Here is a 24673-nt window from a genome sequence, read left to right as displayed (position 1 = left end):
ATGATAGATTTCCTAGAGCAGCCAGGTTAGAATCTCAACTTGGGTTTTCCAGCATGTATGTTGTCATCGCTCCTTAACCCCTAATGAGCATCAGAGAACTCCAACGCCCCATACCAGCACCAGGGAAGGAGGCTTTGGTGGAAAGGAGGAGAGAAGCCACTAGCTACAGGAGGAGGGAGGTGACCAGGAGACCTGTGTGGAATCCCAGGCATTTCAGGGTAGTGATGGATTTCCTGCTGTGTGGGAAGAAGGACTGGAACCATTTTATTTGGATATTAAGAGTGAGAAGGGGGCTGGGGATGTGGCTCAAGCGGTAATGCGCTCTCCTGGCATGCACAGGGCGCTGGGTTTGATCCTCAGAACCACATAAAAATAAAATAAAAAGGTGTTGTGTCCACCGAAAACTAAAAAATAAATATTATAAAAAATTCTAGGGCTGGGGATGTGGCTCAAGCGGTAGCGCGCTCGCCTGGCATGCGTGCGGCCCGGGTTCGATCCTCAGCACCACATACAAAGATGTTGTGTCCGCCGAAAACTAAAAAAAAATAAATATTAAAAAATTCTCTCTCTCTCTTAAAAAAAAAAAAAATTCTAAAAAAAAAAAAAAAAAGAGTGAGCAGGGCCCAGAAGGTGAGAGGGTCCAGGGGGACGTAGGCCCCAGACACTTGGGGATAGGCAGGCCAATGATCACATTCAGACACAATCCCACACTAAGTCAGAGATGATGTGAGAAGCAGGGCCCACCAAATAACATCACTCTCTAGAGTGTCAATGTGGTTGGCAAGGGCCCTGGTTAGGCCCACTGTGACACTGAGCAAGGCCCTCCTGCTTTCTGGGCTTTCTTCAGTTGGTGAACAGGCAAGTCACAGTAGATGTGTAACTGTAAGACAGAGGACATGGTCAGGCACTCAATTCCCAGATTCAAATGCATGACACACAAATGCTTCTTAAAGAGACCTAGTAGGCTGTGGATATAGCTCAGTTGGTAGAGTGCTTGACTCGCATGCACACGGCCCTGGGTTTAATCCATAGCACAACAACAACAAAAGAGATCTAATGAGTGCAGCTGCTCACTTAGGCACAGATGTATCACACTTGGACACATAACCACACAAAACGGCATACAGATATACAACCACAGACTAATACACAAATAGCAGTCATATGATCACAGAAATAAGGGCAGGGGTGTTGCTCAGTGGTAGAGTAAGTGTTTAGCATTCATGAGGGTGTGGGTTCAATCCCCAGCACCAAACAAACAAACCCCAAAGATAACAGCCACACCTGAAAGGAAAACCACTGAGTCTCACACACACAATCACACAGAATATCACTGCAAAAGCTTGTACACAGACAAGAAAGCACAAAGACATTCAGCTACACTACACTGACAGACACAGTCACAGAGAGTTTACACCTGGACACAACCCCCAGTCAACTGAGACATAAAAACATAAAGACATGACACAAGCATTATCGCAATCACTCTGACACAATCATATACAGATTCTGGTCATCTCAGAATCACATGTCCACAGGTCAGGCACAGTGACTCAAGAGGCTGAGATTAGAGGATCACAAGTTGAAGGCCAGCTTCAGCAATTTAGCAATGCTTAATTAACTTAATGAAAGCTTTTCTCAAAATTAAAAAATAAAGGGCTGAGTATGTGCATATATATATATATATATATATATATATATATATATGCACGAGCGCGCACACAAACGTATTTGTAAAGCCAACTATTAATAGGATTATACCTACACACAATTACAACCACAGAACATAAGCAGAATCATATAAGAGAAAAGCACAATCAATTCCACAGAATATACACCTATGCAGAAATAATCACAGAAACACACAGTTACAATATCACACAAATTTCCAGAGAAACACAATCCCATACACACAGCCGCTAAGGCAGAATCCAAATGCACCATCCCGAGCCTCAGAACGCCACATGCATACAGTCAGTCCCACCTTCATACAGATGGCACATTCAGGCACAATCACAGCAGACGCACAGTCACACAAGATCTCCCACACGTAGCTACACGTGTTTCCTGGGATAGACTGGCAGACAGTTGGGCTAGGGTCTCCCACTCGCAGGCCACCTTCCCCTCGATGGGAGTTCCAAGACTTTCTCCCCTTGTGCCTAAGTTTATTTATTCAACTCCAGGATCCCTCCTCACACGCCCCCTGCATCTGGGGCCAATCAGAACACGAATACTACTGGCCAATCGGCTTGGCGCACTCGCCTTCCGCCCCTTCCCTGTTCCGCTTCTTAAAACGGCCAACCTGCCTAGACCTGGGCGCGCCTGCTTCCACCCGGAGGGCGGCCGTAGCCCCTTTAAAAGGCAGAGCCACGGAGGAGCCGTGTCTAAGAGGAACCAATGGGAAAACCCGTTCTGTGTCGGCTCCGCCCACCTGCGGCTGAGGTCAAAAGCTTTGGTCAATTGCTTTGCCACCTCCAGGGAGCCTTTCGGCACTGGGTGCGCTAGGGGCCAACTTCGCTGGTGGGAGCCTTTTGCCCCCGCTCTTCCATCTTTGCATCGCTCGCCCCTTGCTGATTTCATGGCCCTGAAGGGCGTCTCCCTGCGGTTGCTGAGCCGCTGGCCCCGCCTGCGCGTCCTGCGCACTTGGGGCTCGGCGGCTGTGCACACTGGTCAGTGTCCGGGTGGGATGGGGAAGGAAGAATTGGGGGTTCGGGAACGTTTCCTATGTAACTTTTACGTTGTGTGTTTGCAGAGAAAGGAGGGAGGACACAGAGTCAACCGGCCACATGTAAGGATCTTTAGTCACACAGTTGTTCTTCGGCCCCTGTCCAGCTATCTGCCTGCCCCAGGTGGACTCTGCCCCTGAATCCGAGGGCTGCCCAGGAGGGGAGGCAGGGGCATGCTCAAGGTCAAAGGCGCTAAGATTATGGGTGCACTGTCCCTTCAGGATCGGAGAATGGTCACTTTTGTTAGTCCTGTTTGCAGCCCACATCCTCAAGGAGCGAGTTAGAGGGGAAGGGGAGCTGCTTAAAGATCAGTGAAGAGGTGGGCTGGGCTGAATCAATTCCCAACCCACCTCAGCCTCTTGTCCTGAGTTTGACTGGCGTGACCCACTGGTGCTGGAGGAGCACCTGACAGCAGATGAGATCCTCATCAGGGACACTTTCCGCACCTACTGCCAGGAGCGTCTTATGCCTCGAATCCTGCTGGCCAATCGCAATGAAGGTGCCTAGTGGTCCGGTGGTGATCCCTTCCTCACTGAAACTCTATCCTCTGCCATTTATACCAGTTCTGCCTACTCTAGTATCTGGGCTTTTCTGTCTCTGGACCTGTCTGAACTCAGACATCTGTCCCTTCACAGTTTTTCATCGAGAGATCGTCAATGAGATGGGGGAGCTGGGTGTTCTGGGACCTACCATCAAAGGTAGGGACAAATTTCTCTCTGTACTTTGTAGACCTCACTTTGTCCCATAGTCCTTCCTTTCCATGAGCCACAGTTTCTTGATCTAAAATGGGACTGGTTATCCCTCCTTTCGAAAGCAGCTGTGGGATGAGATGAGTAAACCCCCAACTACAGCCAGCTCCCTGCCTGCCTCCTTGGGTGCCCAGATGTAGCATTCTCTCTTGGGTCCCAGAAGTCCCTTGTCCTGGCTGGACTGGGATTTGGCCTTTCTTATCCTACCTGATCTTCCTCATGCCTCCAGGGTATGGCTGTGCTGGGGTCTCATCTGTGGCCTATGGGCTCTTGGCCCGAGAGTTGGAGCGGGTAGACAGCGGCTACAGGTCCATGATGAGCGTCCAGTCCTCCCTTGTAATGCAACCTATCTATGCCTATGGCAATGAGGAGCAGCGGCAGAAGTACCTGCCCCGGTTGGGTGAGTGGCGGCTATCTGTGGGGCCTGGTGGAAGGAAGACAGACCCTGTGATCTGGAATGCAGAAATGTGGCCTACCTCTTTCCCCATCTCAATGATTGTACCATCTGGTTGTGGTGGCACACACCTGATAATTCTGGGAGGCTGAGGCAGAAGGAGCCTAAGGTCAAGGCCAATGGGCAACTTAGTGAGACCCTGTCTCAAAAGTAAAAAATCAAAAGGTTAGGGGTGTAGCTCAGTGGTAGAGTGCTTGCCTAGCATGTGGGAGGCCCTGGATTCATTTTCTAGTACAGCAAAAGAAAGAAATGGCACCATTGACCACCTGAGTCTCTCTGAAAAGGCTCTGGGATCACTTGGATCACTCACCAGTCTTGACCATCTCCTCTTAGATCTGTCTTGTCTCCTGATTTGCTTTCTGTGTTCCAAATCCCAGACCACAGCGTAAAGTCTTAACTTTCTAACCATGTCCATGAGACCCCCTGCATGACCAGGCCTCTGCTCACATTTCCACCTAATTTCTGGCCACTCTTTCAATTGCTCCTCCTCAGCCAGGCTCAGCTGCTTAGGATTCTTCAAAAGTACCCCTGGGCCTTTGCCCATCCCATTCCTTCTGCCAGGATCTATCTTCTTCACACTCTCCTCCTGTGTAACTTCTCGGTGCCTTCAGGACACTCACCAGCTCCTTCCTGATTCCCTGGGGCCCATTCTCCAGCATGGCATTGTGATGATGGTCTGGGAGAACCATTTCTTCTACCACCTGGGAGTGCTGGCAAGGCAGGGCCTGACCCACCTTGGTCAAGGAGCCTGGCTCAGTGGGGAAACTGGTAATTTTTGTTTGAGAGGGTGAATGTTGTCTCAGCAGCCCTGTGACTCTGTTTTGTGCCTGCAGCCAAAGGGGAGCTTCTGGGCTGCTTTGGGCTCACAGAGCCCAACCATGGGAGTGACCCTGGCAGCATGGAGACCAGGGCCCACCATAACCCATCTAACAAGAGCTATACTCTCAGTGGGACCAAGACCTGGTGAGAGGCCTGGGTGTTGGGCAGGCAGGTGGATAGGGCAGGGGGTCAGCAGCCAGTCCTCTTACTGACTGTCCTGTCCCTAGGATTACCAACTCCCCTGTGGCTGACCTGTTTGTAGTGTGGGCTCGGTGTGAAGACAACCGCATTCGGGGCTTCCTTCTAGAGAAGGGGATGCGGGGCCTCTCAGCCCCGAAGATTGAAGGCAAGTTCTCGCTGCGGGCTTCTGCCACAGGCATGATCATCATGGATGGTGTGGAGGTGCCAGAGGAGAACCTGCTGCCCAACGTGTCTGGCCTGGCGGTGAGTAGTGGACACTTGGGTAAACTGGTGTCAGGTCACCTTCTGGTTCACCTTTCTCAGGCAAGGATTGAACACACACACTGTCCCTGTGCTTATAGAGCATAGAGTGGTGATTCTGAGGCTCAAACTGACTCACTAATGTGATAATGTCCTTTTTGGCTGACCGTCTTGCTTATCTTGGTTCTTCCCAGGACACCTGCAGGCCTGCACCAGCCTAAGCCTCATAGTCATGGTCATCTTTCAGTCTCCTTATGCCAGCCTCCTAGGTCTGAGCTCTGAATCCAGGTCCCAGGCTGGGTAGGAGTGCGCAGATCCAGAGTGGGCAGGCACCGGGCCAGGCCTGCTGCACCGGAGCTTTGCTGCCAGGGCCCTGTGTGATTTAAATGGCTGCTGGGTCCCTGTCTGGGGTGTCTGGGAGGGAGTTTTCCCCTGCTTCAGAGTTGGTTCTGCACCCACCACCCTTAACCCACCACCTCAGCCCCACCACCCTCAACCCTACAGGGTGCCTTCAGCTGCCTCAACAATGCCCGATATGGCATCACGTGGGGCGTGCTGGGAGCCGCCGAGTTCTGTCTGCACACAGCCCGGCAGTACACCCTGGACAGGTGTGTGTGGCATTTATGCTGTGAGATTCCTGGGGGTGTGAGGGGTCTTGGGATCCATCTTGTACCCAGTGATGATTCTCCAGTTCCTGCCCTTCTCTGTGAATTCCTTCTGCGCAGTGAAGGGCTGAGTCCACAGTTGGGCCATGGTGAGCTCCAGGGACAGGTGGGCTTCCTGGAACAGTGGGGCCTTGGGATGAGACCAGGGAGTGGGCATCCCTCCAGCCCTTACCTGATCTTACCTGTTCAGGATCCAGTTTGGTGTACCATTGGCCAGGAATCAACTAATTCAGAAGAAGTTGGCAGACATGCTCACTGAGATCACACTGGGCCTCCATGCCTGCCTGCAGCTTGGCCGCTTAAAGGATCAGGACAAGTAGGGGCCTCAAATTGGGGGAGGCAGCTATGGTGGGAGGACTCTGTGCCCCTCCTGGGAAGAAGGCCCTTCCTCCCTAATAGTTCCAGGGACCCATGCTTCTCTTTCTCTTGGCCTTCATGGACTGGGCCAGGAATGGCCTTGGTCCCTTATTGGGAGCTTGGTGGCTACACTAGGGAGTTCACCCTCCCACTGGCTGGGTTTGCTCAGGGCATCAGTTCTTTGTAACTGTTGCTTGTTACATGTATGTGCCACTTCCAGGGCCACCCCGGAAATGGTCTCCCTGCTGAAGAGGAATAACTGTGGGAAAGCCCTGGACATTGCCCGCCAGGCCCGAGACATGCTTGGGGGGAATGGGATTTCTGATGAGTATCATGTGATCAGGCATGCCATGAACCTGGAGGCTGTGAACACCTATGAAGGTAGGGGCTGGACCCTTGGCTGGGACAGGGGTGGGGTGTCACAGTGGCCTTCTCAGTGTCTTGGGACAATGTTTGCATCCTACTCCAGCTATAAGCAAGTGGCAGTGTGACGGGGGTCAAGTCACGGGCCTCTGTCTCTCATCCAAAGTTGCTCATGTGGCCACACACTGCATGGCATCGAGGTCCCAGCAGGCCCTATGTGGACTTCTGGCCCTTTCTCCCATTGTGCTAAGGAGAAGGGTGTTCCTCAGACTGATGGACAGCCTCCACAGGCATCCCCAGAGTGAGGGCAATCCCTGAGGGCTGGGGGTGCAAGGGAGAGAGGGTGAAGCAACATACAGGAATTACCATCCTACTTGATGTTCAGAGATAAAGAAAAGTCATTTGTAGACTGTGATGTTTGCACCTTGCAATTGGATATTGCTCACACTGGGTCCTGGACTCCTGACTCGGTGGGAAGACAGATGTAAAGAAAAGATAATTGAAAAGGAAAAAAAAGGGGGGGCTGGGTGTGGCGGCGCATGCCTGTAATCCCAGCAGCTCCAGAGGCTGAGGCAGGAGGCTCATAAGTTCGAAGCCAGCCTTAGCAATTTAGTGAGATGCTAAGCAACTCAGCAAGGCCCTGTCTCTAAACAGAATACCAAAAAGGGCTGGGGATGTGGCTCAGTAGTTGAGTGCCCCTGGACACTAAATCCCGGAACCAATAAATAAACAAATGGAAAAAAAAGCACAGTCCATTGCAAGCCATGTAGAAATAGAGTTCCCCAATCCAAGAAGCTTTTAGACAGAAGAGATGGCATGTGTGGGAATGAATGTCTTCCCAACGCACCCCCAGACTAAGGAACCAAGGGGAGGTCCTGCAGCCCCACATATTGTTTCTGTCAAGCAAGGGTGGGGGATCCCACAGTGTGAGGATGACCCTGAGGATAAGCAGAGGGACCTGCACAGGGTCTTACACAGCAGAGGGAGGGGTCAGAAGTGGGCTTTGGGAAGTCAACAGTGCGATTCGACTCTGTAAAAGGAAGGCCTAGACCCAGCTATTGCCCTTCTTGGACTATTCCCTGAAGACCTTAAAAGAGTGTACTATAGGGATACTGCCACATCGATATTCATAGCAGCACAATTCACAATAGCTAGACTGTGGAACCAACTTAGATGCCCTTCAATAGATGAATGGATTAAAAAATGTGGCATTTATACACAATGGAGTATTACTCAGCACTAAAACATGACAAAATCATGGAATTTGCAGGGAAATGGATGGCGTTAGAGCAGATTATGCTAAGTGAAGCTAGCCAATCCCTAAAAAACAAATGCCAAATGTCTTCTTTGATATAAGGAGAGCAACTAAAAACAGAGCAGGGAGGAAGAGCATGAGAAAAAGATTAACATTAAACAGGGACGAGAGGTGGGAGGGAAAGGGAGAGAGAAGGAAAATTGCATGGAAATGGAAGGAGACCCTCATTATTATACAAAATTACATATAAGAGGATGTGAGGGGAAAGGGAAAAAAAATCAAGGGAGAGAAATGAATTACAGTAGATGGGGTAGAGAAAGAAGATGGGAGGGGAGAGGAGGGGGGATAGTAGAGGATAGGAAAGATAGCAGAATACAACAGTCACTAGTATGGCAATATGTAAAAACGTGGATGTGTAACCGATGTGATTCTGCAATCTGTATACGGGGTAAAAATGAGAGTTCATAACCCACTTGAATCTAATGTATGAAATATGATATATCAAGAGCTTTGTAATGTTTTGAACAACCAATAAAAAAAATACAGGAAGGACAAAAAAAAAAAAAAAAAAGGGAGGCCTAGTCTCTGCCTCTGCCTGCTGAAAGCTGGGGAAGGTCATGTGGGCCACTCTAGGAGGGACAGCTTCAGGCTGGGGGATCAGCCTGGACGAGGGACTGCTTTCTGATATTGTTTTCCTGTCCCTCCTGGGGATGGGAAAGAGTCGTCGTATTTTCACATAGCCAAAAGGCTCAGCCTCTGACATGGGAGGCATGGCTGGATTGAAAATCAAATGTTTAATCAACTGGGGCATCGTGTGGGGTGGGGCGAATTTGCCAAGAGTGGGGAGCACTAAGGCTGGGCCCATAGCGAGGGCTAGACTTGCTGCATTACTGGATCTAGCACAAGGAACTTGGGTTATCTTTTTATTGTTTTGGCCAAAATATGTTACAGAACTGTGAAAAACAATCTTCTCTGCATGGCCCAACAATGGCCTCTTGGTGGCTGTCACTAAGATGTAAGTGAATCTCCCAGCAGTGGTTAGCATTCATCATCTCTGTAGGTCTGTTCTTCTGGAATTGTGACCTAGGGGGACATGAAGACTAACTTTAAAGGGAAGTCACAGGTTCTAAGACTCCAAGCCCACTCTTTACTAATCTCGTCCAGGTACACATGACATTCACGCTCTGATCCTTGGAAGAGCAATCACAGGAATTCAGGCGTTTACAGTTGGCAAGTGAACCCACTTCATTGGAGGACCTGGATGCTCTGAAGCCCCTTCCTGGAGAGATGTTTGGCTGAACCCTGGGACCACTGTGCTGTAGATGGTGGTAAATGGACCCAACTTGTATGATGGGAACTACTGACATACTGATTTTTAAATATCAAAGTTTCCCTTTGGAAATCATCCAGAAGTGTTTCTTAAAAAGAAGATGGGATTCTCAGTGTTTCTCAATTCACTTTTAACTGTGGATGAGGTCAGATTCCATTTACCTTAAGACAGAAGCTTCTCCTGATGGGGTGGAGCAGGGAGGAGGAGGAGAATGACTCTGTAGCAACTTCATCAAGACCAACCTCGAGTTGCCCTGAGCAGACCCCAGACCCCAAGAGGGTGCTTCGGGGCTCACTGTGCCTTCCTACCCTCCCATCCCTGGGCAGTGCCTTATTTATGTTGGATACTGGAGCAGAACAAGGGAAAGGAGAATAAAGAGCCTGCACAGCTGACCCCACAGTGTTCGGCCATGTTTACTGGTAACTACTGGTAACCACTGCAAAGAAGTTTGGGGAGTTTCTCAGGGGAGAGGGCAACAAAGCTGGGGGCTTTGAATTGTTGGAATAGGGCGGGGACCTTGCACTGGAGTGGCCTGGCCCATTTCTGAGTCTAGGATCTGCTGTAATCAATAAACTTGGATGAGGCACTTCCTAGGCCCCAGGGCATATGCCAGGCTGCAGGGCTCAGCGCTGTGGGTAGAGGGAACAGTTGCCGACTGGCAGGATTACACTTTGTCCTTTCTGTAGCCACACAGTGATGAGAAGTGACAGTGGTTTGGTTTCTCAGCTTGGACACACTGTTTTGGGGGCCACAGGGTTCTGTAGGGCGTGTGGCCCTGTTGTTAGGGCTGGGCAGTGGACTCCTGTCCACATTCACTCCCAGTTTAGCCATTACAAGTCCCCTTCCTCAGGACAGCCCCCAGCCCCACCCTGTGAGGATGTCACTCCCACCTCAGGCTGGACGCACAGGTCTTTGTACACAGACTCTACAGTGTGGCAGACTTCTTTGAGCTCTGTTTCCAGATTGCTGATCTTTGCCATTTTCTGGGTGAACTCTTGGAGCCTCTCCTGGATGATCCTGCTGTGGTGGTTGTAAACCTGGTACATTCTCTCCTCTAACTTCTCTGTCAGATCGGTGACCTTTAAAAGAAAAGTGTTCTTGGAAAATCAAACAAGCAGCATACTATACATCTGTTCTAAGTGGGTCTTTTAGAATTCTGCAATTTATTAAAATGGTACAAAGAATTCCAGTGATAGAAGTAAAATTGCCTACATATTAAATTTTTCATTTTTTAAAACAAAATGCTAAAGTACAGGTAACAGCTGGGGTAACAGCTCGTGGTCGAGCACTTGCCTAGCACTCAGGAGCCTTGGGTTCCATCTCTACCACTGCAAACAAGAGTAGGTACGGTCAGCCCTTCACACCTGCTAGTTCCACATCCAGGGATTCACCCCATGGATCAAAAATATTTGAACAAGGGGCTGAGGCCGTAGCTCAGTGGTAGAGCACTTGCCTAGCATGCATGAGGCACTGGGTTCGATCCTCAGCATTGCATAAAAATAAACAAATAAAATAAAGCCATTCTCTCCATCTACAACCACAAAAAAATTTAAAAATATTTGAACAATTACATCTGACTGAACATGTACAGACTTTTTCTTGTCATTATTCCCTAAACATTAGAGTATAACAACTCTTTACATGGCATTTACATCGTATTCAATATTAACAGTCATCTAGGGATGATGTGAAGTCGATAGGAGGATGTGTGCAGGTTCTATAAAATTGTTCCACCATTTGACATAAGAGACTTGAACATTCATACATTTTGATATATTTTGGGGGTCCTGGAATAAATCCTACTGTAGATACCAAAGAATGACTAGATGGAATTTGAAAATAAAAAGGTCTGACTAAGGGACCCAGGAGCACTGCAAGTTCATGGACTCTGCCTACTGTAATTCTTAAGAGGCACAACCATTAATGTCAGACCTGAGCATAACATCAGACTGTGTCAGACATAAGCCCCAGGAGTATTGGGGGAACCTCTGTCCTGTCACAAACCACTGACAACTTCCAGAGCACACAGGTGTGATGAGCTATTAACGGTTCCTACTCCTGCTGCTGTTCACATTTGTGTGAGGTGAGAGGCTGGGTTTGGCAGATGGACCTGGTTCCCTCACTAGGGCAAATCCTTTTTCCTTTTTCTTTTCTATTTTTGGTGATGCTGGGGATTGAGCCCAGGGTCTTGCGCATGCTAGGTAAGAGTTCTACCAACTAAGCCTTTTATTTTCTTTAAAATTTTTTTTTTTTAATTTGATGGTGCTGAGGATCAAGCCTAGGGCCTCATGTATGCTAGGTAGGTGCTCTACTACTGAGCCACACCCCCAGCCCAAATCACTTATTTATTGGGGTACCAGGGATTGAACCCAGGCATATTTGGCCTCTGAGCCACATCTCCAGCTCTATTTTGTATTTTTTTTTTTAAGGGTATCAGGAATTGAACTCGGGCACCAACCACTGAGTCACATGCCCAGCCCTATTTTGCATTTCATTTAGAGACAGGGTCTTACTGAGCTGCTTAGCACCTCACCATTGCTGAGGCTGGCTTTGAACTCATGATCCTCCTGTCTCAGCCTCCCAGATGCTGGGATTATAGGCGTGCGCCACTGCGCCCGGCTCAGATGATTTATTTTTGAACTTTACTTTTCTCGTCTGAAATGGGTCCCATCTCTTGATTGTTGTAATGGTAGAATGAGATACTGTGTGTGAATTGCCTAGCACAGTACCTAGAATGTAACAGAGCCCAGCTAAGGTGCCTTCCCTCCCCTTTTATATGAGGAACACCCCCAGTCCCATTATGGAAAGTCTGTCACCTTGATCTTGAGGCTGTCCCTGAAGTTGGTCATGAGTGCATGATCCTTTTGCCTGCTCTCGTTGATGTTTTCGATCAGTTCCTGGGCTCTTTTCTTCAGGATATCAATGCTTGACTCCAGAGAGGAGAAGTAGGGTACTGGCTTTCCTTCCAGCGCGGGCAGCTGGCGGTTGGCACTGGAGGTGGAGACACACAAGGGCCAGAAACCTGACTTCATGTAGTACAGGAAACTGAGATCAGACCCAGACTCTCTCCCAAGAGTGGCTGATCTGGTCTGGGGATGTAGCTCAGTGGTACAGTGTGAGCTTAGCATGCATGAAGCCTCAGAACTGGAGGGAAAAAAGACAGACTTATCTGAATGAGCTCTACAGTGGGAAAAGCCCTAAAGTTATTGACCCTGTAAGGCATTCCTGGCAATTTCCTTAAGTTATTTCATTCATGCCCTGAAGAATGGAGTTGGCATCCCATTTAATAATTGAGAAAACAGACCCAGAGGTGCAAACTAAGTATGTCCAAGGTTCCAAGACAGGATCTGTTGCTGTTGTTTTATTACACCAACTGCCCTGCCCCCCAGTTCTGTGTGGATTGAAAGCAGAGCTAGTGTTCTATCACTGACTGTGTCCTCAGCCCCTTTTCAAAAAAATTCATTTTAAGCTGGGCAGGTGATGCACACCTGTGATCCCAGCAGCTCAGGAGGCTGAGACAGGAGGATCTCAAGTTCAAAGCCAGCCTCAGCATAAGCGAGGTGCTAAGCAACTCAGGGAGACCTTGTCTCTAAATAAAACACAAATTAGACTTGGGGATGTGATTCTGTGGTCAAGTGCCCCTAAGTTCAAACTCCAGAACTACCCCCACCAAGAAAAGTTATAATTAAGCCAGGCCTGGTGGTGCACACCTGTAATCCTGGTGACTCAAAGCCAGCCTCAGCAACTCCACTAGACCCTGACTCAAAATAAAAAAATAAGAAGGGCTAGGGATGTGATTCAGTGGTTAAGCACCTCTGAATTCAATCCCTGGTAGCAGGTCTGGGCATTGTGGTGCATGTCTGTAATCCCAGCTGCTTAGAAGTCCAAGGCAGGAGGATTACAAGCTTGAGGCCTGTTTCAGCAATTTATTGAGATCCTGAATCAAAATAAAATAAATGAAAGGGCTGGGGATGTAGTTAGGTGGTAGAATGTTCCTGAGTTCAATCTCCAGTATCACACAACACATAGAAGTTATATTTATGGTGGGGTGTGGCTGAGTGGTAGAGCACTTGTCTAGCAGATGGGAGACACTGGAGTCCATTCCCAGAGCCACCCCCCACACACACACACAAAGTGTGTATGTACAAATTTCTTATTATTTTTTTGGTACTGGGGATTGAACCCCAGGACTGCTTTACTACTGAGCTACATCCCAAGCCCTTAGCTTAAGCACTTCCCACCTGCCAGGCGCCACACTAAGCTACATGCCTTGTCTTTCTGCATCCTCACCACCACTCTGGGGTTGGTCCACTCATGATTGTTACCTTACAGCCAAGGACAGCAGAGAACACAAGGGGAAACAACCAGCACTCTACATGCGCTATGTTGCCAAGCTAGGATGTTCCACAGGTTAGGTGCACTCTGTGCATTTCCTTCTTTTCCTTTCCTTTCTTTTTTTTTTTTGGTGCTGGGGATGGAACCCAGGGCCTCTCCAATATTAACTCTAGCTCTGCCTCTAGCCCTCAATGCATTTTTAAAAATATATTTTTTAGTTGTAGGTGGATACAGTAACCTTTACTTTATTTTTATGTGGTGCTGAGGATCGAACCCAGTGCCTCAGCCGTGCTAGATGAGCGCTCTACCACTGAGCCACAACCCCAGCCCCCCCTCAATCCTTTTTTAAAAAAAAATATTTATTTTTTAGGTGTAGTTGGGTACAATGCTCTTATTTACTTTTTTTTTTTTTTTTAATGTGATACTGAGGATCGAACCTAGGGCCTTGGACTGACAATATTTTCAATTTACAATGGGCTTATTACAACATAACCTCATTGTAAACAGAAGAGTATCTGCACTTAGGAAAATATATCTTCATTTTTGGATGCTTTCTCCATAAACTTTTTCTTGGCTTTCAGTCTCCTGCCTGCCTAATTCTACATTTTAGCTCAGAATACAACACTGTGGAACCTTGATGATCCAGAGCCTGGGTGGTTATTTGCATGCAAATCCTAGACCCAGGCTTTGGCTGTGACTTTGTCCTCATGTGTCCCTTGCCAGATTGTTTCTTGCCTCTTTTTCTTTGCACTTGCTCCCTGACTTGACCTCTGAGACCTACCTAGACCCCAATGTTTGACCTGCTTAAAAGTTGTCTATGTGCTACATGTGGTAGCGCATGTAGCTTGGAAGGCTGAGGCAGGAGGATTACAAATTTGAGGCCAGCCTCAGCAAATTAGGCCCTAAGCAACTTAGTGAGATCCTGTCTCAAAATAAACAAATTAAAGCACCTCTGGGTTTAATCCCCAATAAATAAATAAATAAACAGGGCTGGGGATGTAGCTCATTGGTCAAGTACCCCTGGGTTCAGTCTCCAGTACCAAAAATAAAAAAGAAAAATCCATGACCCCCTGCATATCTATATTGCTGCTTCTATTTGTCACTCCTCATGCCTGTAAATCCCAGGGGACTGTGCCCTGTTTCTATCCATGCTTCCAGCACCCAGTGCTCCATTGTCTGTTGGCAGGAATGAAGGAGCCGGCCCTCCCCATTTCTCCCTCCCCTGGCTTCACACAACGCAAGCTCATCCTCCTTCAAGGCAAGACAAAATTGCCAATGAATTCACCAAGCTAGGAAAGTGCTTCCAATAAGACAACAGAGTCTATAGCAAAGTTGGCTATAGAAAAACACACAGTAAAGCATTGCTTTCTGGGCATTTTTTAAAGACATTTTGGAGTGGGACAAAAATTTACTGAGGAGTTCCTGACCTTAGAGCCCACAGTTACTTTTCTTTCCCAGGGGTAAGCAAAAGAGACTCATTCAGAGCCGGGACAGGCATTTCAACATTTTGATGTTGTGTTATCTGGATTCAGTGGAGATTAGAGTGGATGGCTTTTAAGAGAACAGCTGGCAGGCAGTGGAACACACCTGTAATCCAAGTGGCTTGGGAGGCTGAGATAGGAGGATCATGAGTTCAAAGCCAGCCTCAGCAACTTAGTGAGGCCCTAAACGACTCAGCGAGCCCCTGTATTATTTATCTAAAAATAAAATACAAAAAAGGGCTGAGGATGTACCTCAGTGGTTAAGTGCCCCTGGGTTCAATTCTCAGTGCCAAAAAAAAAAAAAAAAAAAAAAAAAAAAAGAATGGCCATGCTTTGCAGGATGAAAATGGAGCAGAGGACTTAAGAGAACCTGGTCTTGGGTTTCCCGGCGACCTCCAGTACTGCTGCCTTCCTGGGCAACACCCTGAACCTCTTGGCAGCAGCTGAAATATTTCCCTGCTATTCCCATTGTGTGGAAACAGATCCTGCCTGGGCCTCTGCTCTCTTCCCTTCGTGCCCTCTTGAACACCCCCGTTCCAACCCTTGCTGGGTAATAAGGCCTGCACGGCTCCTCCCTGTAGCCTGTCCAGCTCATCTCCCACTCCCCCCTCCACAGTGAACAGCCTGTCATTCTCCAAAGGTAGGCTTGTAGCCTGGTGTGCCTGGGCAGTCCCTTTTCCCACCAAAGATTTGCTCCTCTATAAAGTTCTCCTGGGCTTGACTTAAGTGCATAGTGCCTATAGTGTCACTCAGCCTTTGCTGGACTCCTGGAGGGCTGGGCCATGTCTCATTCAGGTCTTCAGGATCTCATGGGAGGAATAATAAATGGGTTGAATAAATGAATGGCTTTCAATACCAGCCACACTTTGGTGATCCACCCAGTTTACCACCCCCAGCCCATCCCCAGCTGATAGCTCTCTCCTGAGCTCCTGATGATGTACATGTACACCTTGCCACAGGCTTCTTCTCCACAGGGCTGTCCCCAGGCATCTCAGACTCCAACTTTGCCTGGAGTCTGGCTTCTCTCTTCCTCCACATCCTTGAAATGCTCTCATTTCCACCACCCGAATCTCCCCCCAATTTATCACCCTTTGCAGTTCCATGTCTATCATTTCTCATCTGAGCCCTAGTGACCTTCACAACTGCAATTCCATCTCCTAATCCTACCTGACAGCCTAAGGTGGTCTCCTAGCAGCCATAGGTCAAGTCTATATTCCTTCACACAGCGGATGAGGCTTTCCAGCATCTGGGCCTGCACCCTCATTCCAGCCTTACAGTTTTCTGCTGCCCACTACATCTCTGGCAATCTGGAACCTTCCACAATTTCTCCAAATCCATCACCCTTTTCCTGGATGACTTTCCCTTTCTGCTTCCTTCACACAGAAGTGACATTTGGAACTTCCCTTCCTGCACTACACTGCTCTTGGTCACAACGCTATCATAGCTTAGGTACACTGGTTCCCCCTTAGTGCACATAACAGCTGGAGGGCACAGCCTTCATCCTGCTCGTCTCTGCTTTCCAGTCCCCCAAAGCCTTCCTAAATGTCTGCTGGATACCTAAGTGAATGAGCCACTGACAGAGGTGGTTCTGATATTCCTGTTTGCAGGCCTCCTTTTACCCCTAGTTTGCCTTGTCTCAACCTCTCCTGGATTGCTCAAGAGTTTAAGGACCTCAGGTTAAAAATCAATGATACTGCCAGGTGTTTCTTTTTCTGTAATTGTTCACCGCCCGCCTGAGCTGCTAACAGTTTCGAGATGCTCCTTTCTAAGGCTCAAGGGATGAAGCTGGAACTGGTTTTCATGGCAGCTCTGCAAATGGTGAAAAATCACTTGAATTCAACTAATTCAAATTTTGTGTGGGACAAAGGCCTGCATCAGATGTCTGCCGAGAGCTTCTTTATTTTTCCAACCTCTCCTTTGGGGATTTAGTTCTTTCTATTTCATTTTTCTTAATACTCAGCAGCTGCATATTAATCAGGATGCTAATGAATCATAGGCTTCCCTGGGCCTGCATTCACCAATTAGCTTTAATAAACAAAATGCACGGTGTCCTCTCCACTGGCTTCCCCAGTTCCTGGGCCTGCTTCTGCTGCCCAACCCTGGACAGAGGCCAGGGAATGGAAGTGAGCCCAACACAGCACGCCTGGTGTGTATGGCCTGCTCAGGGGTCGGTGGTGGGGTAGGGGCTGTAAACACATCGCTGTGCTCATCTATTATGTCTGTCCTTCTAAGGAGTCCCTAATTCGGCTTCGAGGATTAGGACATAGTTCCCAGGCAGGGCCCAGGCTGGCAGGGGGCCCAGGAAATGGGTCTAAGTGAAGAGACCATCTGTTCGCTCCAGGTAAAGCTGTGATTGGCAGGCGTGTGAGCCAGAGCCGCCCGCTGGTGGGGCCCTCCCTCCGTGGCCTCTAACAGATATACAAGTAAACAATCCGCCAGCCACTTATGACCACCGCGGGCGGCAGTCCCAGGAGGAGAGGCAAGCTAATCAAACATTCAAGGAGGAACACAACAGAATCTCTGGCGCTTGGGCAAAGCGATGTTTTGCTGAGGTACTTGCCAGGAAGGGGGAAGGTTTGAATCGAAGCTGATGAGCCAGTTCCTCACCCTCTTCTTTTCTCTCCCAAAATGTGTTAACATTTTAATCATGTTGCTGAGTATCTGCTGCTGGATCTATTAACTGGCCTCTGCATTGATTTTAATCCATCTGGTTTCTGGCCCAAAGCTCTTGTGTGCTCCTTGAGGTCTCTAAATGATTTGCAATTGTCTGCATCTCTTCACCACACAGATTTTGGTCTTAACATGCATATTTGTGGTAAGATTAACAAACAGATGACTTCAACCATTTCTTTCCTTTCTCTGGTCTCTGACAGCACACACCTAGAAAGCATTCCACCATGTGGTCTGCTTTCCAACCAAGGAATGGGGGAAGCTGGCTTTGTTTGGAGTCTCCCAGGCCCTGTTCTGAGCCTCTTCTCACCCTGTTCCCATGAGCTCATTCATTCCACAGCTGCCACTGCAACAATGACTCCCACAGCGTCACATCCAGCCCCTGCCCCACCCTGAGTTCTGGGCCAGATAATCCAACTGTCATTTCTTACCTGGGCTGGATACATTCACGTGGATGTTCTTGGCCACCTCAAACACCTCAAAAACAAACAATGAACAAAGGGAAACACAGAACTCTTTTCTTGCCTCCTCAGAGAAGCCAGTACCTTCGGGGAAACCATGACAAGCCAGAAAGCAGGCAGAAGTAATGCACTGAGCGACTGGTTGTGGGGGTGGGTGGAGGGGAACCCTGATTTGTAGTTGTTGTTGTTGTTTCTGGTACTGAGGATTGGACTCAGCTACCACTCTACCATTGAGCCACATCCCCAGCCCTTTTTATTTTTTGAGACAGGGTCTCACTAGATTGCCCAGCCTGGCCTTAAAATTGTCATCCTCCTGCCTCAGCCTCCTGAGTTGCTGGGATTACAGGCATGCACCACCTTGCCCATCTGATTTGTAGTGTTTGTCAGCCACCATAGCCAATTTCAAGCTCCCAACATGAAGTCACTACATGCTAACTTGGGAAGACAGCTGGAGCTGGTGGCAGCACAATGTGGCCGGAGGCATCCTCACTCAACCCTTTCCTCTCGCCTTATCCTCTGCCCAGTTAGATGCTACCCCTGCCAGAGCCTCCAACCCGATCTCCTCACATCCACTTACACCGGCTCCCAGCTCTCCACAAAGCAGCTTTTTTACACCAGGAACCTGAGTATGTCACTTCTTTGACCCAGCAGGTCTCCTCATCCCTTGGTATCCGGTATCTTAGTTCCACACCCCTCAGATACCAAATCTGGGTACACTCAAGTCCTTTCTATAAATGGCATAGTATTTGCACAGAACCTACAAAATCCTCCAGTAGGCTTGAAATAATCTCTAGAATACCTGAAATACCTAATGCAAAATAATTGTTATGATGTATTGTTTAGAGAAAAATGATAAGGAAAAAATGTCTGTACCTGTTCAGTACAGATGACATTTATTCCCCTAATAGTCTCCATTCTTGGTGATTGAATTTGAAGACACAGAACTGCCAATATGGAACTTGAGGATACAGAAGGCTGGCTGTATATGTGTACTCAAAAGAAATTTAAACATCCATCCCCCAAAATATTTTGTTTTAAAATAAAGTAAAAATAAGGACTGGGGATGTACTCAGTGGTAGAAATCCCTGGGTTCAATCCTTCATACTTTGGGGGGGGGGGTAAATGAAGTCCTTTAGTTTTGGGTTCTTTTTTGGTACCAGGATTGATCTCAGGGGCACCCAACCACTGATCCACATCCCCAGCCCTATTTTGTATTTTATTTAGAGACAGGGTCTCACTGAGTTGCTTAGTGCCTCACCGTTGCTGAGGCTGGCTTTGAACTCTCCATCCTCCTATCTCAGCCTTCCAAGCTACTGGGATTACAGGTGTGTGCTAAGTCAAACAAGACAGACACAGGGCTGGAAGATGTAGCTGGGGATGTAGCTGAGTGGCACAGCACTTGCTTAACATGACTGAGGTCCTGGATTCAGTGTCCAGTACCACTGCCCCCAAAAGGCAGTCACAAAGGACCACAAATATATGATTCTGTTTATATGAAATGTCCATAACAGGCAACTCTACAGACACAGAAAGCAGATGAGTAGTTACAGGCTGGGGTAGGTGCAGGGATTAAGGGTTAAAGCTAAGGAATATGAGGTTTATTTCTTTGGAACAATAAAAATGTTTTAAAGGTAACTTATGGTTGTATTGCTCTATGAATATACTAAAAACAATTAAATTGTATACTTCAAGTAGGTAAATTGTATGGCATGTGACTTATATCTCAATAGTGCTGTTATAGATTGAGCATCCCTAATCTAAAAATCCAATTTCATATGCTCTAAAATCTAAAATTTTGGGAATGCCTGCATAACACTCAAAAAGTTTCAAGTAGGACTATACAAGGCCCTGAATTTCATTCCTAACACTGCTAAATAAATAAATAAATAATTATTTATTTATTTATTTATTTTTTTTCCAGAATTTGGACTGTTTTGGATTTCCAGATTAGATGACCTTGGGTTTGAAGTTGACTTCTTAGCTAAAACATCAAAAGCATAATCCATGAAAGAAAAAGCTGATAAATTGTATTTCATTAAAATTGAAAACTTCAGGGGCTGGTGTTGTACCTCAGTGGTACAGCACTTGCCTAGCACAGGTGAGGCACTGGGTTCAATCCTCAAAACCACATAAAAATAAAGGTGTTGTGTCTATCTACAACTAAAAATTAAATAAATAAAAATTAAAAAATTAGGGACTGGGGATATAGTTCAGTTGATAGAGTACTTGCCTCACATGCACAGGGGCCCTGGGTTCAATCCCCAGCACCACACACACACACACACACACACAAAAAAAAAAAAAAGATCTGGGAGCCGAATCTGGGCTGAGCTGGTAGTGTTTAGTTCTTTTTAGAAGCTTTATTCATGATTGCTAAAATATGGAAGCAATCAAGTTGTCCTTCAGTAGGTGAATTGACAAACCAGGGTACATCCATGAAAGAGAATATTATTCAGCACTACAAAGAAATAAGTTATCAAGACACACACACAAAAATGCATACTACTAAGAGAAAGAAACTAATTTCTAAGAGAGTAGGAATTCTGATTTTTTTCACTCTTATATTCCAAGCATACAGAACTGTATCTGTCTGTCCAAGCCAGATAAATTGTATTTCTTTTTTTTTATTTTTTTTTTTTTTATTTTTTATTTTTTTTTTTTTTTGATAAATTGTATTTCAATAAATACTTTTTTAAAAAAATGTTACTTGTCAATGGACCTTTATTATTTATTTATTTATTTGTGGTGCTGAGAATCGAACCCAGTGCCTCACACATGCTAGGCAAGTGCTCTACCAATAAGCCACAACCCAGCCCTCAATAAATATGTGATGAATTAATAAAAGTGCAGGAAAAAAACATTTTTTAGCCATCACTGACATCTCTCTTTCTCTCACCCCGCATCTCATCTATTAGCAATTTCTGTCAGTTCTGTTTTCTTATAAATATATCCAGAATCTGATCAGTTACTACTGCCATAGATCCACTCAGGGCCAAGTCACAGTCATCTTATACCTAGATCATTCCAATTGCTTCCTCATGGGTTCCCCTGCCTCCACAATCTATTCTCTACACAGCAGCCAGAGGGAGCCTTTTAATACTTTAGTCCAACAGAGGACAAACTGCTATAAAGGACTACACAGTAAATCATTTCAACTTTATAGCCTATGCTGTCTCTATTGGAAAAGCTCAACTCTGCAGGAAGCAGCCACAGACAACAAGTAAAGGAACAAGCATGGTTATATTTCAGTAAAACTCTACTATCGAGCTGGGGCTGGGGCTCAGTGACAGAGCCTAGCATGTGTGAGGCACTGGGTTGGATCCTTAGCACCACAAAAAAATAAACAATAAATATATTTTTTTAAAACTTTACTATCAATAGTCTACTGACTCCTGCTGTAGTCACAGGGTGTCATTCCTCTACTCTAAACCATCACATAGGCAGTTAACATCCGAAGTCTGCATATGACCACTTCCCTCTTGATTCATGCTACTCCAGCACAGTTCTCCTTCTGTGCCTTTCCAGTGACTATTCTCTGCCTGGAGCAGTTTCTTCCCTACCCAAAGGTTCACTTTTCTCCTCCTCCATGAAAACTTTCTTGACCATCTGATCTACACTGGCCACATCACTGGCTCCCCATTTACCCCTCATACTCTGACTGCGATAGAGTAAGCCCTCCTATATCCACAGGTTTGCATCCATGGATTCAAACAATCACAGATTAAAAATATTCAGAATAGGGACTGGGGATGTAGCACTTGCCTAGCATATGTGACAATGCCCTGGCTTTGATACCCAGTACCATAAAAAGAAAAAGTGTGGGAGACCAACCTTACATGTGACTGAGTCACACTCCCCGGCTGGGTGCTGAGGCACTCAGTCGCAGAAATGTGACAGAGCTTTCCCTACCCTTCTTGGGTGTGAGGGTCCATGTCTCGTGCATGGGTGTGTCTTGCTACAGCCCCATGGATGAAGCTATGCTCACCTGTTCCTTTGTAATATAACCCCTTGCCCTGTTTAGGATAGAATCTTCCATGGAAGTGCCTTGTGTGTGTCCCCTTCTCTTACTGTGCCCTTAGGTGTGGCCTACCCAGGTGTCAGTCAACCTGCTGACAGTGGACATCGTGAAGATAGACTCAGCCCCCTGAAACCTGACCCCTTGCCTCATTTAAATAACTTCTCCTCAATAAAAGGGGTCAGCGCTTGCTCTTGCTGTCTCTCTTCCTGCAGACCCTTAAGGTCAGAGGAGCCGTCACAGCGACCCCAAACAAAAAGATATTTGTGTCTCTTTTGTGGTTATTTTGTGCAGCCCCAGTCAGCCCAGTTTTACTGGAGTGACCCCTGAGCCTTTTAGTCACAAGAACAGAAACCAGACAAAAAAGGAAATAAATTCAAAATAGCACAAGAGGGCCAGGAATAAGCTCAGTTGGTAGAGTGTTTGCCTCATGCACAAAGCCCTGGGTTTGATCCCTAGCACCACAAAAAAATTTTATACATATTTTGAATATCAAAAAAAGTAAAGGGCTGGGGATGTGGCTCAAGCTGTAGCGGGCTCGCCTGGCATGTGTGTGGCCTGGGTTCGATCCTCAGCACCACATACAAACAAAGATGTTGTGTCCGCCGAAAAACTGAAAAATAAATATTAAAAATTTCTCTCTCTCTTTAAAAAATTTTTTTAAAAAAGTAAAAATATTTAAAATTCATCTCTGATGAATATGTAGATCTTTTCCCTTGCTATTATTACCTAAACAATACACTATGACAACTATTTACATAGCATTTAAATTCTATAGGCAAATATCATTTAATTGGACTTCCCTTTATTGGGCCTCAAAGAAATTGTGTGTCTGTTTTTTTTTTTTTTTTTTTTTAGGTACTGGGATTGAACTCAGGGACACTCAACCACTGAGCCACATCCCCAGCCCATTTTTATAAACAAATTTTATTTAGAGACAGGGTTTCAATGAGTTGCTTAGGCTGGCTTTTAACTTGTGATCCTCCTGCCTCAGCCTCTCAAGCCGCTGGGATTACAGGCGTGGGCCACAGTGCCTTGCACGATTAAGTTTTTTTTTTTTTTTTTTTTGTGTGTGTGTGTGGTGCTGAGGATTGAACTCTTTGCATTCGAGTCAAGCACTCTACCACCTGAGCTATATCCCCAGCCCATATCTATTTATTTTTTTAAGTGGTGCTGAGGGTCGAATCCAGTGCTTCACAGTGAGGCAAGGGCTCTACCACTGAGCTATAGCCCCAAGTATTTTTAATTAAAGTATACAAGTTATCTTTTTCTGCCACGATGTCATTGCACACTTTTTAGGCTACAGTGTCATATAAATCTAACTGATATGCACTGTAAATAAAAAAATTAGTGTGACTATTGCAATATCCATGTTACTGCAGTGGTCTAGAACCAAAACCTGCACTATCTCCAGGGGGTCCCTGCGTTAGGTATTATAAGTCCCCAGAGATGACCTAAAGTCAAGGGAGGTGTGAGTAGGTTCTACTCAAACATACCGTTCCACGAAGGACTTGGGCACATGCAGCTTTGGGTACCTGAGGGGGCATCCTGAACAAACCCGAGGATGCCCAGGAGAGGGATGCATAGTGGGGACTTTCTGTCTCCTCCTCTAGGGGGTCAGCTCATTCTGCGTCCCCAGCTCCCAGAACTGTGCCTGGCACATGGAGGATGTCCCCTCCACCGGTGGAACAAGAGCACCAGGACAAACACCGGAGGAACCCTGTGGAAGGAACGGGTGACCCGAAGGACCGCTGGGCGGGTCTCCTCACCTAGCTGACCCTCCACCAGCTTCCTCTTCGCCGTGCTCCTGGCCTTGCTGGTGCTCCCCCATCGCCTGCGGCTCCTGGTCCTTGAACTCTACGTGGGGCATGTCCACCTGCGGGCACAGCCGGCGCCTGAGAAGCCGCGGGCGTCTGGGCATCGGGCGTCGAGTCCCCCGCCTCGACCCTGGGCACCTCCGTGTGTGCGAGGTGGGGACCCGCGGAAGAGACGGGCAGAGCCGGGTGGGTGCCGCGGGGACGGAGCAGCGGGGTGGGGGCCGTGGGGGGCCGGGGACCCGGCGGGGAGACCTGGAGGGGCCGGGGTGAGGGCACAGGCTCTGGGAGGGGCGCCGTGGGGCCTGGGCTGCCAAATGGCCTGTGTGTCGGCTCCAGTCCTTCCAGGAAGGAGAAGAGGTAGGAAAAGGAGCAGAAGAAAAGAAACAGGGGCAGAGCACGGGTGTCTGGGCCTCTTTCTACCCTGCTGCTGCCGCGCGCCATGCGCCTAAGTCTGTCCTGGCCAAGGCTGTCTGCACGTCAGTCACCGTCCCTTCGTCAGTCAGTCAGGGCCTGGCCGGTCAGTCGGGAATCGGCGCCGGGCCCGGCGAGAGGCGACCCCGATGGTAGGAAAGGAGTGGCCGGGATCAGTTCTGCTGGGGAAGCCCGGGATCGCGGCCGTTCCTTGCCCGTCCGCCCTCCGCCCGCGCGAAGGAAAACAGTTCTGCCTACTCCTGGTCGCTCCATCCTTTTCCCGCCTTTAGGTTCCCGCTCTCTGCGCACGCGCCGGCCCCGCCC

At 47.6% G+C, this 24673-nt stretch overlaps 2 protein-coding genes across 2 annotated transcripts; one reads left to right on the top strand and one right to left on the bottom strand.

Moving 5' to 3' along the window:
• The first annotated feature begins 2451 nt into the window (after positions 1-2451).
• On the top strand, positions 2452-9551 carry Gcdh (glutaryl-CoA dehydrogenase). The gene is made up of 11 exons (XM_046437206.2): positions 2452-2669; positions 2753-2788; positions 3082-3225; positions 3362-3424; positions 3705-3875; positions 4763-4892; positions 4976-5192; positions 5694-5797; positions 6045-6170; positions 6432-6592; positions 8994-9551. The coding sequence occupies exons 1-11, from the start codon at positions 2579-2581 to the stop codon at positions 9065-9067; spliced, it is 1317 nt and encodes a 438-aa protein (XP_046293162.1). The 5' UTR covers positions 2452-2578; the 3' UTR covers positions 9068-9551.
• Positions 8748-24622, bottom strand: Syce2 (synaptonemal complex central element protein 2). The gene is made up of 5 exons (XM_058576570.1): positions 24608-24622; positions 23891-23997; positions 11976-12150; positions 10050-10238; positions 8748-8912 (listed from the first exon to the last, which is right to left on the bottom strand). Exons 1-5 carry the CDS (start codon positions 24620-24622, stop codon positions 8868-8870), a joined length of 531 nt encoding a protein of 176 aa, XP_058432553.1. The 3' UTR covers positions 8748-8867.
• Between the last annotated feature and the right edge of the window lie 51 nt (positions 24623-24673).

This window comes from Marmota monax, unplaced genomic scaffold (genome assembly GCF_021218885.2).
Source record: "Marmota monax isolate L192 unplaced genomic scaffold, Marmota_monax_Labrador192_F-V1.1 WCK01_AAM20220418_F8-fsc00021, whole genome shotgun sequence".
NCBI lineage: Eukaryota > Metazoa > Chordata > Mammalia > Rodentia > Sciuridae > Marmota > Marmota monax.
The sequence above is the reverse complement of the archived record's forward strand: the minus strand, read 5'-3'. Positions and strand labels throughout refer to the sequence as shown.

Coding starts and splice junctions, on each gene's coding strand:
- Gcdh (XM_046437206.2), top strand. CDS start 2,579: ATGGCCCTGAAGGGCGTCTCCCTGCGGTTGCTGAGCCGCTGGCCCCGC. Junction 3,226..3,361: donor GCTGGCCAATCGCAATGAAG/GTGCCTAGTGGT, acceptor GTCCCTTCACAG/TTTTTCATCGAGAGATCGTC. Junction 6,593..8,993: donor GGCTGTGAACACCTATGAAG/GTAGGGGCTGGA, acceptor AATCTCGTCCAG/GTACACATGACATTCACGCT.
- Syce2 (XM_058576570.1), bottom strand. Junction 12,151..23,890: donor GCTGGTGGAGGGTCAGCTAG/GTGAGGAGACCC, acceptor CTCCACCTCCAG/TGCCAACCGCCAGCTGCCCG. Junction 8,913..10,049: donor ACCTGTGCGTCCAGCCTGAG/GTGGGAGTGACA, acceptor ATGTCCCCCTAG/GTCACAATTCCAGAAGAACA.